Source organism: Pecten maximus, chromosome 8 (assembly GCF_902652985.1).
Source record: "Pecten maximus chromosome 8, xPecMax1.1, whole genome shotgun sequence".
Taxonomy (NCBI): Eukaryota; Metazoa; Mollusca; class Bivalvia; order Pectinida; family Pectinidae; genus Pecten; species Pecten maximus.
In genome coordinates, this window is record NC_047022.1 from 13,590,685 (window position 1) to 13,606,469 (window position 15,785).

General features: G+C 35.2%; 1 protein-coding gene across 1 annotated transcript in view; it reads left to right on the top strand.

The window, feature by feature from the left end:
* The window catches only part of LOC117332131 (myb-binding protein 1A-like protein), a 46,333-nt gene that overhangs the window by 12,021 nt on the left and 18,527 nt on the right, over window positions 1-15,785 (top strand). Inside the window, exons 11-16 of the mRNA XM_033891014.1 lie at window positions 2,651-2,788; window positions 3,840-3,910; window positions 4,865-5,048; window positions 12,177-12,273; window positions 12,815-12,882; window positions 13,531-13,587. Coding sequence (XP_033746905.1) covers window positions 2,651-2,788; window positions 3,840-3,910; window positions 4,865-5,048; window positions 12,177-12,273; window positions 12,815-12,882; window positions 13,531-13,587 — 615 coding nt within the window. The remainder of the gene's footprint in view (window positions 1-2,650; window positions 2,789-3,839; window positions 3,911-4,864; window positions 5,049-12,176; window positions 12,274-12,814; window positions 12,883-13,530; window positions 13,588-15,785) is intronic.

The following is a 15,785-nucleotide window of genomic DNA, read 5'->3' on the forward strand; positions in this document are numbered from 1 at the left end:
ACTCAGAATTGTAACCTGGCGTTGTAGCGAATGTACTGTGTTGTGTACTCAGAATTGTAACCTGGCGTTGTTAGGTAAAGTACTGTGTTGTGTACTCAGAATTGTAACCCGGGGTTGTTAGGTAATATACTGTGTTGTGTACTCAGAATTGTAACCCGGGGTTGTTAGGTAAAGTGCTGTGTTGTGTACTCAGAATTGTAACCTGGGGTTGTTAATACTTAATGTACTGTGTTGTGTACTCAGAATTGTAACCTGGCATTGTTAATACTTAATGTACTGTGTTGTGTACTCAGAATTATAACCTGCTGTTTTTAGGTTACTTAATGTACTGTGTTGTGTACTCAGGATTGTAACCTGGCGTTGTTAGGTAATGTACTGTGTTGTGTACTCAGGATTGTAACCCGAGGTTGTTAGGTAATGTACTGCGTTGTGTACTCAGAATTGTAACCTGGCGTTGTTAATACTTAATGTACTGTGTTGTGTACTCAGAATTGTAACCTGGCGTTGTTAGGTAATGTACTGTGTTGTGTACTCAGAATTGTAACCTGGCGTTGTTAGGTAATGTACTGTGTTGTGTACTCAGAATTGTAACCTGGCGTTGTTAATACTTAATGTACTGTGTTGTGTACTCAGAATTGTAACCTGGCGTTGTTAATACTTAATGTACTGTGTTGTGTACTCAGAATTGTAACCTGGCGTTGTTAATACTTAATGTACTGTGTTGTGTACTCAGAATTGTAACCTGGCGTTGTTAATACTTAATGTACTGTGTTGTGTACTCAGAATTGTAACCTGGCGTTGTTAATACTTAATGTACTGTGTTGTGTACTCAGAATTGTAACCTGGCGTTGTTCATACTTAATGTACTGTGTTGTGTACTCAGGATTGTAACCTGGCGTTGTTAATACTTAATGTACTGTGTTGTGTACTCAGGATTGTAACCTGGCGTTGTTAGGTAATGTACTGTGTTGTGTACTCAGAATTGTAACCTGGCGTTGTTAATACTTAATGTACTGTGTTGTGTACTCAGGATTGTAACCTGGCGTTGTTAGGTAATGTACTGTGTTGTGTACTCAGGATTGTAACCTGGCGTTGTTAATACTTAATGTACTGTGTTGTGTACTCAGAATTGTAACCTGGCGTTGTTAGGTAATGTACTGTGTTGTGTACTCAGGATTGTAACCTGGGGTTGTTAGGTAATGTACTGTGTTGTGTACTCAGGATTGTAACCTGGCGTTGTTAATACTTAATGTACTGTGTTGTGTACTCAGAATTGTAACCGGGCGTTGTTAGGTAATGTACTGTGTTGTGTACTCAGGATTGTAACCTGGCGTTGTTAGGTAATGTACTGTGTTGTGTACTCAGAATTGCAACCTGGCGTTATTAGGTAATATACTGTGTTGTGTACTCAGAATTGTAACCTGGCGTTGTTAGGTAATATACTGTGTTGTATACTCAGAATTGTAACCTGGCGTTATTAGGTAATGTACTGTGTTGTATACTCAGGATTGTAACCTGGCGTTGTTAGGTAATGTACTGTGTTGTATACTCAGGATTGTAACCTGGCGTTGTTAATACTTAATGTACTGTGTTGTATACTCAGGATTGTAACCTGGCGTTGTTAGGTAATGTACTGTGTTGTATACTCAGGATTGTAACCTGGCGTTGTTAATACTTAATGTACTGTGTTGTGTACTCAGAATTGTAACCTGGCGTTGTTAGGTAATGTACTGTGTTGTATACTCAGGATTGTAACCTGGCGTTGTTAATACTTAATGTACTGTGTTGTGTACTCAGAATTGTAACCTGGCGTTGTTAGGTAATATACTGTGTTGTATACTCAGAATTGTAACCTGGCGTTATTAGGTAATGTACTGTGTTGTATACTCAGGATTGTAACCTGGCGTTGTTAGGTAATGTACTGTGTTGTATACTCAGGATTGTAACCTGGCGTTGTTAATACTTAATGTACTGTGTTGTATACTCAGGATTGTAACCTGGCGTTGTTAGGTAATGTACTGTGTTGTATACTCAGGATTGTAACCTGGGGTTGTTAATACTTAATGTACTGTGTTGTGTACTCAGAATTGTAACCTGGCGTTGTTAGGTAATGTACTGTGTTGTATACTCAGGATTGTAACCTGGCGTTGTTAGGTAATGTACTGTGTTGTGTACTCGGGATTGTAACCTGGCGTTGTTAGGTAATGTACTGTGTTGTGTACTCGGGATTGTACTCGTGTTTTGTTACTCTGACCTATTACATGTGCTTACTTTGTCCAATAAACTACAACTGTACTTCCACTAATTCCATACACCAAGCTTTTTTTACTTTTGTACTTTTCATCCTGTGATGAAATGTCGTAGGCCAGTTGTGGGCAAAGAGCCCTGGTGAATATTTTGTTGGTATGATTGTATGACTGAGTGTGTGCTGGTGAGATATCCATCAGCTACTACAAGGAAAAATGAGACTGTTTCACAGTGTGATACACTCAGCAAACAAACAAATCAAGTATTGTGTGACTAAATTCCGAGCAATAAATGTAGTCTTTGTTGTTTATCCTTTTATCAATATCATACATTCAGTTTATTTGTTTATCCATTGATTAAGAAAAAAAACCTTGCCATATCTGTGTTAACATTTATTTTGTAGACAAACAGTTTGATAACATATCTCCAGCAATGTGAGGATGGTAAGATACAACATGCAGTGCTGACCAAGCTGTTTGATCTGAAGGGTGAGAGAGTTAGCCAGGAGATGTACAGAGTGATCGACAGGATATCACTTAATGTAAGTCAGCACCATGATATCACAGATGAGAGGTGGTGTATAGGTGAGAGGTGGTGTATAGGTGAGAGGTGATGTATAGGTGAGAGGTGGTGTACAGGTGAGAGGTGGTGTACAGGTGAGAGGTGATGTACGGGTGAGAGGTGGTGTACAGGTGAGCGGTGGTGTACAGGTGAGAGGTGATGTACAGGTGAGGGGTGGTGTACGGGTGAGAGGTGGTGTACAGGTGAGAGGTGGTGTACAGGTGAGAGATGATGTACAGGTGAGAGGTGATGTACAGGTGAGAGATGATGTACAGGTGAGAGGTGATGTACAGGTGAGAGGTGGTGTACAGGTGAGAGATGATATACAGGTGAGAGGTGATGTACAGGTGAGAGGTGGTGTACAGTATAATACTGAAATACATTAAACAGACATATCTTACCACGGGTGAAAGGTCATACCGTATGATACTGAAATCTAGTTCATGCCTTGATGAATAGGCATACCTTATGATACAGAGATCTAGTTCATGCCGTTTTCGTCTTATTTTAGCCCTTTTCGCATTGAAGTCCTTCTGCTAGATTATAATTGTTCTAATTGTGCTAGTTTCTGTAATGTTTTCAATGAATGCGCCAATTCATAATCACAGTAATCTTATCTTATTAGGTACTGCTATATACTCTTAATTTTTGAGTGCACTAAAAAAAATATTAATATTACAATACGTAAGTTGAATATGATGATTTGATAAAACTTCACAGAAACGTTAATCTCAGATGGCTATTCATACCACATCACTTTTTCTTTTGCAAAGAGAAGAAAAACAAAAAAAAATATGGAAATATTTCGGCACAAAAATTGCCAATATTTGATATTGGAATAAATTAATGCATGCTGTTTCTATACAGAAAAATCAAGGTAGAACCTTAGTAAATGCAGCTTAGGAAAACTTATTCGTGCTGCTTACTTTTATGTAACTATGAAAAATACCTCTTTTTTTTTTTTACCTCAGATGAAGTCAAAACAAATAGTTTGCGTAGAATTAGATTTTAATTTTTCTCTTTTTTTCCAGCTGACGTCAGAAGGAGCTGTAAGTTACGGAAATTTCTTAATGAAATATTTTGCGGACAACATTGAAAGAAGGTATTTAACTCTAAAGTGATTTTACATCAGTTCTTGATGTATTGTATTAATATCTATATGTGTGTATAGCTAGTTCAATATTGAATTGAGACACTGCTCACATTTTATAGGGTGATCCTGTTGTTGCTTGGGATTGGACAAATCAATCTCACATGGGATATGGAAAGATGGCTGTCACAATAGCGAAACATCATTTTATGTAGGGTAATCAGGTCGCAAATTGATTAACGTCATCAAATTTGATTTTGATTTCTAGGGACATTGATGATAGCGGGATGAAAAGGTTTCAAAACACTTTAAATCTTTTTATTTTTTTTCTAATTTGTGAGAAAAATAATCAAACCTGGGTCTATACCATGGAAAGGGATATCTCGGCACGTCTCCTACTCGATAGCCAATCTCTTACACTTGGGTTGAAATATCCCTGGCCACCATACAGGCCTATGTAAGATTCTATTAGAAAAATGACAATAAAGCTGAATACAACAGCAAAACAAGTGCAGACAACAGACACTAACTCTTGTTACTCGGAATTGTGATATACATGTATTGTATTGAGCTATGAAGGCATATGGTGTTACCAATGTCCATCTGTCCCATTGTGTCACATCCTGTTCTGAATCAATGATATATCTTTAAAACCCTTCAACAGATTTGGCTCATATTTGTATAGTAGTATCTTTACACCAGGCTCTACATCTGATCATAGTCTGGTTGTCATTGGTCAAGGTTAAAAGGTCAAGGATAACATTGACCTAGGAGCGAAGACATTCATGTCTTACAGATATTTTCTAGTTTTAAGTTTAGACATAATTCTGTGTATGTATACATGCAGGGATAACCTTCAGATATTATTCTGTGTATGTATACATGCAGGGATAACCTTCGGATATTATTCTGTGTATGTATACCTGCAGGGATAACCTTCAGATATTATTCTGTGTATGTATACAGGGATAACCAGGAAGACCAGTGGTCGAGGAAGGTGATAGTTCGTATGAAGGATGTCATTTCTGAAGTGCGTAATCTAGTAACGCTGAAAAGTACCTGTACAGACCACGACCGACAGTTACATCTCCTACAATTCCTGGCAGTTCACTCGTACTGGGTCGTCAGCAAACCTACCAAGATAGTACACGTAAGTCATTTTCTACGTAAGATAGTAGTATACTACCGAAGATAGTGGTACACACATAAGTCATGGTCTACCAAAGATAGTAGTATACATGTAAGTCATGGTCTACCAAAGATAGTAGTATACATGTAAGTCATGGTCTACCAAAGATAGTAGTATACATAAGTCATGGTCTACCAAAGATAGTAGTATACACATAAGTCATGGTCTACCAAAGATAGCAGTATACATGTAAGTCATGGTCTACCAAAGATAGTAGTATACATGTAAGTCATGGTCTACCAAAGATAGTAGTATACACATAAGTCATGGTCTACCAAAGATAGTAGTATACATAAGTCATGGTCTACCAAAGATAGTAGTATACATAAGTCATGGTCTACCAAAGATAGTAGTATACATGTAAGTCATGGTCTACCAAAGATAGTAGTATACACATAAGTCATGGTCTACCAAAGATAGTAGTATACATAAGTCATGGTCTACCAAAGATAGTAGTATACATGTAAGTCATGGTCTACCAAAGATAGTAGTATACATAAGTCATGGTCTACCAAAGATAGTAGTATACCCATAAGTCATGGTCTACCAAAGATAGTAGTATACATGTAAGTCATGGTCTACCAAAGATAGTAGTATACATAAGTCATGGTCTACCAAAGATAGTAGTATACACATAAGTCATGGTCTACCAAAGATAGTAGTATACATAAGTCATGGTCTACCAAAGATAGTAGTATACACATAAGTCATGGTCTACCAAAGATAGAAGTATACACATAAGTCATGGTCTACCAAAGATAGAAGTATACACATAAGTCATGGTCTACCAAAGATAGTAGTATATACATAAGTCACGGTCTACCAAAGATAGTAGTATATATGTAAGTCATGGTCTACCAAAGATAGTAGTATACACATAAGTCATGGTCTACCAAAGATAGTAGTATACATAAGTCATGGTCTACCAAAGATAGTAGTATACACATAAGTCACGGTCTACCAAAGATAGTATTACACACATAAGTCATGGTCTACCAAAGATAGTGGTATATATGTAAGTCACGGTCTACCAAAGATAGTAGTATACACATAAGTCATGGTCTACCAAAGATAGTAGTATACATAAGTCATGGTCTACCAAAGATAGTAGTATACATGTAAGTCATGGATTACCAAAGATAGTAGTATACATGTAAGTCATGGTCTACCAAAGATAGTAGTATACATGTAAGTCATGGTCTACCAAAGATAGTAGTATACATGTAAGTCATGGTCTACCAAAGATAGTAGTATACATGTTAGTCATGGTCTACCAAAGATAGTAGTATACATAAGTCATGGTCTACCAAAGATAGTAGTATACATAAGTCACGGTCTACCAAAGATAGTAGTATACATAAGTCATGGTCTACCAAAGATAGTAGTATACACATAAGTCATGGTCTACCAAAGATAGTATTACACACATAAGTCATGGTCTACCAAAGATAGTAGTATACATGTAAGTTATGGTCTACCAAAGATAGTAGTATACATAAGTCATGGTCTACCAAAGATTGAAGTATACATGTAAGTCATGGTCTACCAAAGATAGTATTACACACATAAGTCATGGTCTACCAAAGATAGTAGTATACATGTAAGTCATGGTCTACCAAATATAGTAGTATACCCATAAGTCATGGTCTACCAAAGATAGTAGTATACATGTAAGTCATGGTCTACCAAATATAGTAGTATACCCATAAGTCATGGTCTACCAAAGATAGTAGTATACCCATAAGTCATGGTCTACCAAAGATAGTAGTATACATGTAAGTCATGGTCTACCAAATATAGTAGTATACACATAAGTCATGGTCTACCAAAGATAGTAGTATACATAAGTCATGGTCTACCAAAGATAGTAGTATACACATAAGTCATGGTCTACCAAAGATAGTAGTATACACATAAGTCATGGTCTACCAAAGATAGTAGTATACACATAAGTCATGGTCTACCAAAGATAGTATTACACACATAAGTCATGGTCTACCAAAGATAGTAGTATACATGTAAGTTATGGTCTACCAAAGATAGTAGTATACATAAGTCATGGTCTACCAAAGATAGTAGTATACATGTAAGTTATGGTCTACCAAAGATTGTAGTATACACATAAGTCATGGTCTACCAAAGATAGTAGTATACACATAAGTCATGGTCTACCAAAGATAGTAGTATACACATAAGTCATGGTCTACCAAAGATAGTAGTATACATAAGTCATGGTCTACCAAAGATAGTAGTATACATGTAAGTCATGGACTACCAAAGATAGTAGTATACACATAAGTCATGGTCTACCAAAGATTGTAGTATACATAAGTCATGGTCTACCAAAGACAGTAGTATACCCATAAGTCATGGTCTACCAAAGATAGTAGTATACATAAGTCATGGTCTACCAAAGATTGTAGTATACATAAGTCATGGTCTACCAAAGATAGTAGTATACACATAAGTCATGGTCTACCAAAGATAGTAGTATACATGTAAGTTATGGTCTACCAAAGATAGTAGTATACACATAAGTCATGGTCTACCAAAGATAGTATTACACACATAAGTCATGGTCTACCAAAGATAGTAGTATACATGTAAGTCATGGTCTACCAAAGATAGTAGTATACATAAGTCATTGTCTACCAAAGATTGTAGTATACACATAAGTCATGTTCTACCAAAGATAGTAGTATACATGTAAGTCATGGTCTACCAAAGATAGTAGTATACATGTAAGTCATGGTCTACCAAAGATAGTAGTATACACATTAGTCATGGTCTACCAAAGATAGTAGTATACATGTAAGTCATGGTCTACCAAAGATAGTAGTATAGACATAAGTCATGGTCTACCAAAGATAGTAGTATACACATAAGTCATGGTCTACCAAAGATAGTAGTATACATGTAAGTCATGGTCTACCAAAGATAGTAGTATACACATTAGTCATGGTCTACCAAAGATAGTAGTATACATGTAAGTCATGGTCTACCAAAGATAGTAGTATACACATAAGTCATGGTCTACCAAAGATTGTAGTATACATAAGTCATGGTCTACCAAAGATAGTAGTATACACATAAGTCATGGTCTACCAAAGATAGTAGTATACACATAAGTCATGGTCTACCAAAGATAGAAGTATACACATAAGTCATGGTCTACCAAAGATAGTAGTATACATGTAAGTCATGGTCTACCAAAGATAGTAGTATACATGTAAGTCATGGTCTACCAAAGATAGTAGTATACACATAAGTCATGGTCTACCAAAGATAGTAGTATACATAAGTCATGGTCTACCAAAGATAGTAGTATACATAAGACATGGTCTACCAAAGATAGTAGTATACATGTAAGTCATGGTCTACCAAAGATAGTAGTATACACATAAGTCATGGTCTACCAAAGATAGTAGTATACATAAGTCATGGTCTACCAAAGATAGTAGTATACATGTAAGTCATGGTCTACCAAAGATAGTAGTATACATAAGTCATGGTCTACCAAAGATAGTAGTATACCCATAAGTCATGGTCTACCAAAGATAGTAGTATACATGTAAGTCATGGTCTACCAAAGATAGTAGTATACATAAGTCATGGTCTACCAAAGATAGTAGTATACACATAAGTCATGGTCTACCAAAGATAGTAGTATACATAAGTCATGGTCTACCAAAGATAGTAGTATACACATAAGTCATGGTCTACCAAAGATAGAAGTATACACATAAGTCATGGTCTACCAAAGTTAGAAGTATACACATAAGTCATGGTCTACCAAAGATAGTAGTATATACATAAGTCACGGTCTACCAAAGATAGTAGTATATATGTAAGTCATGGTCTACCAAAGATAGTAGTATACACATAAGTCATGGTCTACCAAAGATAGTAGTATACATAAGTCATGGTCTACCAAAGATAGTAGTATACACATAAGTCACGGTCTACCAAAGATAGTATTACACACATAAGTCATGGTCTACCAAAGATAGTGGTATATATGTAAGTCACGGTCTACCAAAGATAGTAGTATACACATAAGTCATGGTCTACCAAAGATAGTAGTATACATAAGTCATGGTCTACCAAAGATAGTAGTATACATGTAAGTCATGGATTACCAAAGATAGTAGTATACATGTAAGTCATGGTCTACCAAAGATAGTAGTATACATGTAAGTCATGGTCTACCAAAGATAGTAGTATACATGTAAGTCATGGTCTACCAAAGATAGTAGTATACATAAGTCACGGTCTACCAAAGATAGTAGTATACATAAGTCATGGTCTACCAAAGATAGTAGTATACACATAAGTCATGGTCTACCAAAGATAGTATTACACACATAAGTCATGGTCTACCAAAGATAGTAGTATACATGTAAGTTATGGTCTACCAAAGATAGTAGTATACATAAGTCATGGTCTACCAAAGATTGAAGTATACATGTAAGTCATGGTCTACCAAAGATAGTATTACACACATAAGTCATGGTCTACCAAAGATAGTAGTATACATGTAAGTCATGGTCTACCAAATATAGTAGTATACCCATAAGTCATGGTCTACCAAAGATAGTAGTATACATGTAAGTCATGGTCTACCAAATATAGTAGTATACCCATAAGTCATGGTCTACCAAAGATAGTAGTATGCCCATAAGTCATGGTCTACCAAAGATAGTAGTATACATGTAAGTCATGGTCTACCAAATATAGTAGTATACACATAAGTCATGGTCTACCAAAGATAGTAGTATACATAAGTCATGGTCTACCAAAGATAGTAGTATACACATAAGTCATGGTCTACCAAAGATAGTAGTATACACATAAGTCATGGTCTACCAAAGATAGTAGTATACACATAAGTCATGGTCTACCAAAGATAGTATTACACACATAAGTCATGGTCTACCAAAGATAGTAGTATACATGTAAGTTATGGTCTACCAAAGATAGTAGTATACATAAGTCATGGTCTACCAAAGATAGTAGTATACACATAAGTCATGGTCTACCAAAGATAGTATTACACACATAAGTCATGGTCTACCAAAGATAGTAGTATACATGTAAGTTATGGTCTACCAAAGATAGTAGTATACATAAGTCATGGTCTACCAAAGATAGTAGTATACACATAAGTCATGGTCTACCAAAGATAGTATTACACACATAAGTCATGGTCTACCAAAGATAGTAGTATACATGTAAGTCACGGTCTACCAAAGATAGTAGTATACATGTAAGTTATGGTCTACCAAAGATTGTAGTATACACATAAGTCATGGTCTACCAAAGATAGTAGTATACATAAGTCATGGTCTACCAAAGATAGTAGTATACATGTAAGTTATGGTCTACCAAAGATTGTAGTATACACATAAGTCATGGTCTACCAAAGATAGTAGTATACACATAAGTCATGGTCTACCAAAGATAGTAGTATACACATAAGTCATGGTCTACCAAAGATAGTAGTATACATAAGTCATGGTCTACCAAAGATAGTAGTATACATGTAAGTCATGGACTACCAAAGATAGTAGTATACACATAAGTCATGGTCTACCAAAGATTGTAGTATACATAAGTCATGGTCTACCAAAGACAGTAGTATACCCATAAGTCATGGTCTACCAAAGATAGTAGTATACATAAGTCATGGTCTACCAAAGATTGTAGTATACATAAGTCATGGTCTACCAAAGATAGTAGTATACACATAAGTCATGGTCTACCAAAGATAGTAGTATACATGTAAGTTATGGTCTACCAAAGATAGTAGTATACACATAAGTCATGGTCTACCAAAGATAGTATTACACACATAAGTCATGGTCTACCAAAGATAGTAGTATACATGTAAGTCATGGTCTACCAAAGATAGTAGTATACATAAGTCATTGTCTACCAAAGATTGTAGTATACACATAAGTCATGTTCTACCAAAGATAGTAGTATACATGTAAGTCATGGTCTACCAAAGATAGTAGTATACATGTAAGTCATGGTCTACCAAAGATAGTAGTATACACATTAGTCATGGTCTACCAAAGATAGTAGTATACATGTAAGTCATGGTCTACCAAAGATAGTAGTATACACATAAGTCATGGTCTACCAAAGATAGTAGTATACACATAAGTCATGGTCTACCAAAGATAGTAGTATACATGTAAGTCATGGTCTACCAAAGATAGTAGTATACACATTAGTCATGGTCTACCAAAGATAGTAGTATACATGTAAGTCATGGTCTACCAAAGATAGTAGTATACACATAAGTCATGGTCTACCAAAGATTGTAGTATACATAAGTCATGGTCTACCAAAGATAGTAGTATACACATAAGTCATGGTCTACCAAAGATAGTAGTATACACATAAGTCATGGTCTACCAAAGATAGAAGTATACCCATAAGTCACGGTCTACCAAAGATAGTAGTATATATGTAAGTCATGGTCTACCAAAGATAGTAGTATACATGTTAGTCATGGTCTACCAAAGATAGTAGTATATATGTAAGTCATGGTCTACCAAAGATAGTAGTATACATGTTAGTCATGGTCTACCAAAGATAGTAGTATATATGTAAATCATGGTCTACCAAAGATAGTAGTATACATAAGTCATGGTCTACCAAAGATAGTAGTATACATGTAAGTCATGTTCTACTAAAGATAGTAGTATACATGTTAGTCATGTTCTACTAAAGATAGTATGTCTTGTTTTAACTACTCATATTTTCCCTTAATAATTTATCATTGTTCAAAATTTGGCTATGTATATTTACAAAGCTATAATGAATTAAGAAATGAAAGATTATTTAACTATTTTTTTTGTAATGTTCGAATACCCTTCGCTTACTAAATTGGTTTTGTTGGTTAGTTATATGCACAGGCTGACTAAATTATTACTGTTCCTTAGTGTACTTATTTAATTATCACTATTCAATTGTACATCAAATTTCCACCATAAATTGTAATTGTTTTGTATCTGCTCAAAGGCATTATTGCCTAATGCAAATAAAGACATATACATAATATATTGTTTGATATTCCAGTGTACACGAACCAACAGAAGTATAGACACTGTGATGAGGAAACATATACAGGATAATTTCTTCAAAGCTCTCAACAGTCTCCTCATGTACAAAACAGGTAATGTTTGATATTAACAGTTTCCTCATGAACAAAATAATTAATGATTTATAACTATGCCTTATTTCACTTAACTATAAAGTCTGTACACACTGTATCTCCAACTCAACTGATTTTGTCTGACTTTGTCAGATATTTAACTTATCATCATGACCTGGTCAAATCAGGAAAAAATAATGGAATTACTATTTCACTGTTAATATTTGTTCAAAAGCAAAGTATTCAAAATCATGTATGGAATCTGAAACAATCAAATTAAAGCTTAAATATAGGTTGGAATACCGTTGTAATACAAACAGATGTGATTACTATAAATTGGTTATGAGACCATTTTGATTGATGACTAAAATATTTTTTACCTTGGTTTTGAAGTTGATGACTAGATGTTTGGATACATCAGGTATAAGTAGCAACATGGTATCCAGTTACATACTATTAATTATCATGACCTTGCCATCTGTAATCACCTTGAAACTTTTTTTAATGGAGATAAAGTCAATTGAATTATTATTTTAAGGTGTGTGTATGTTTTATGTTACAGAAAAGTCAAAATCTACCTCGGTTATTGCTTACATAAACACAACACAACGGCTGATGCAGTATATGCAGGTGAGTTCATCAAGGCTTTTGCAGTCAATGTATTTTCAATTTTCAATTTCTTTATTGACTGTAGGCCATATGGCCCAAAAGTACATATTATAAACAAAACAATACATGATAATGGCATAGAACAGCAATGCTACAGTACAAAAACAAAGTGGAGTACGGATTAAAGATATAAAGATTGGATTTTGTTTGCTTCAAATATAAATTTGCCTAAGCGACTTAATTCTTTGATATTTTGTACACTTAATAACTGTATTAATTTGAACATTGAAGGCTTTTGCCAATAGTATTTCTTAATGAGGCGTCTTCTTAAATTGGTATACTTATTACATATTAATACAAAACGGTATTCATCTTCTATCTCAGTCGTTGTTTTACAAATTAAACAATGTAGACAGGTGGTGACTATAGACAGGTGGTCAACAGTCAGTTGTTCACTATAGACAGGTAATCACTAAACAGAAGGTCACACTAAACAAGTGGCCGATCTAGACGTGTGGTCACTTTAGACAGGTGGCCAACATAGACAGATTGTCACACTAAACAGTGAAATAGTTCAATCAGTCAGTCATTAGAAATGCTGTTCCAACCATTGATATACATGTCTTTCATACAGTATTTGTTTTCTATCTCTCTTTTTTTTTTTTGTAGACTTTGATGCAAAGTGACAATGCTGCTATTTGCCTTGTTACAGATCATCATAACAAAGTAAGTATTTTTGTTTGAACTTTTCATTAATTCATAAAATGAAATCAGATACAATGCATAAAATGAAATCAGATCAGATATCAAGATTTTCAGAAATAACACCAGGACGTGTAAAAGTATACAATTGTATGATTATAAAGTTCTTTATCACATACCTATGTAATCTTACAATAGTGATACAACAAATTTCGGTGGATGTTTTCTGTCGGTTTGTATCACACATGTGTGATACAAGATGTTGCATCACCATACTAGCCGGAACTACTTTTAAGGGGAATTCCCTTTTCCATGAAACTAAAAATAGAAAGTTCATTGGAAGAAATAAAGTGAAGCTGTATCTTACAACATTGATTAAAAATTATAAAAACATTTTTTTTTAAATAAATGCATTTAATTACAAATAAAAATCAATTACTTGAATATTTTAAATGTACGTTTATTTCTCTTAAATAAATAGGCCTATTGTCCTCCGACATTTCTGTCGTCTGCTAGAGTCTGTTTGACAGCTCATAGTCTATCATCATAACATGGAACTTTCGGATGTTAACTTTGAAATTCTTCATGATATTATATTTGATGAAGTGGATAACGAGGAAGTGTTTGTAAAAGACGAAGAAAATCACATTGTTCCTTCACAGCAGCCCGTACAAACATCTAACCCCTCATTACCTGCGTCTTCTCTCCAAGTTATGCCTGTCCCCCCACCAACGCCCGTCCCCCAAACAATGACAACACCGTCTGATCATGTATCTACAACTGCTCCCGAGCGTGCATTCACATTAGGGATAACAGACTTGCGTGATTACATAATGAGTAAAAGAAAATCCGCAGTCTCTACTCAACACTGTGTGGTATCATAATACAAAATTGTTGGGGTTCAGGGGGTGCGACGAAAACAGGCAATTAAACTGGGGGGATCTTGAACTGAAAACTGACGAAAACGGCCAAGAATATTTGGAATTTAATGAAAGATCAACAAAATCTCGTGGAGGCGATTCAACTCACCAGAGGTCATTTAATCCAAAACTTTTTGTAAATCCCAAGAATTCATCCAGATGTCCAATCAAATCATTAAAACTTTACGCGAAACACAGGCCACACGAAATGAACACTGCAGAATATCCCTTTTATCTTGCTGTCAATCACAACGAGAACGGTAAACGTTGATTTAAAAATCAGCCAATGGGGAAAAATAAGCTTTTTGATATGATGAAAACCATGGCAAACAATGCCGGCCTTGTTGGAAAAAAGACAAACCAATCCCTCCGAAAAACTCTGTGCACAAAACTTTTGCATTCTGGCGTAGCACCGACAACAACCATGCAGTTGAGTGGTCATAAAAATGTCAACAGTGTGAATAATATTATGCAGTGGCATCCATGCAGCAGCAACGAGAAATGTGCGAACTTCTACAAAATGTCCCCGAAACATCTTTGTCAACAAAGTCTGTCCGATCGACAATGTCTCGTAGTAAAGTGGCAAAGAGAAATATCCAGTTATGAAAACGCGGTCGAACCAGTTAAAAATCCAATGCCAAGGTCATCTGAAGATTGTCAAAATCTTGCCACGGGAATGTTTTCTGGGGCAAATATTACTAGCGGCACATTTAACATTTCCTTTCAAATATCTTCCCAATCTTCCTCTCAAGTTATATCTCCTAGGAAATATCGTAGAATCCTACGAATTACTGACGATGACGATGACTCGGTGTGACATGTCACTTGTTTTTGTGAATGAATTGCACGCGCTGTGACGTAGTCGCTCAACGACAGCCCATCAGCTATATGTCTAGGTATGGAGAATGTGTTTGATGCCATCGATATATAGGTTTAATTTGATTATTTTACTATATCCATGCTTAGCTAATGCTAAATCAAATTAAATTAAACAGTATTTGTAAAGTTTGCTGCTTGAAGTAAACAATGTTGTATTTTAAATCATAATTAAATGCCGAACACTTTCACTGACAGTTGGGAGAATTTATTAAAATATATCTGATTGAAAATAAATGATTTCGCATCAATTAGTGCTGTGATTTTCCTTTACATTTTCAGTTTGAAAACAGAAGGGAGTTAATCAGTACAAAAATATTGATCAAGTGTAAACTGCCTAGATCTGTCAACTAGGCCTACACTTTTAATCAGTTGACGAGCTATAATGATGACGAGTTGACGATATGACGATTTTTTTTCTTCATT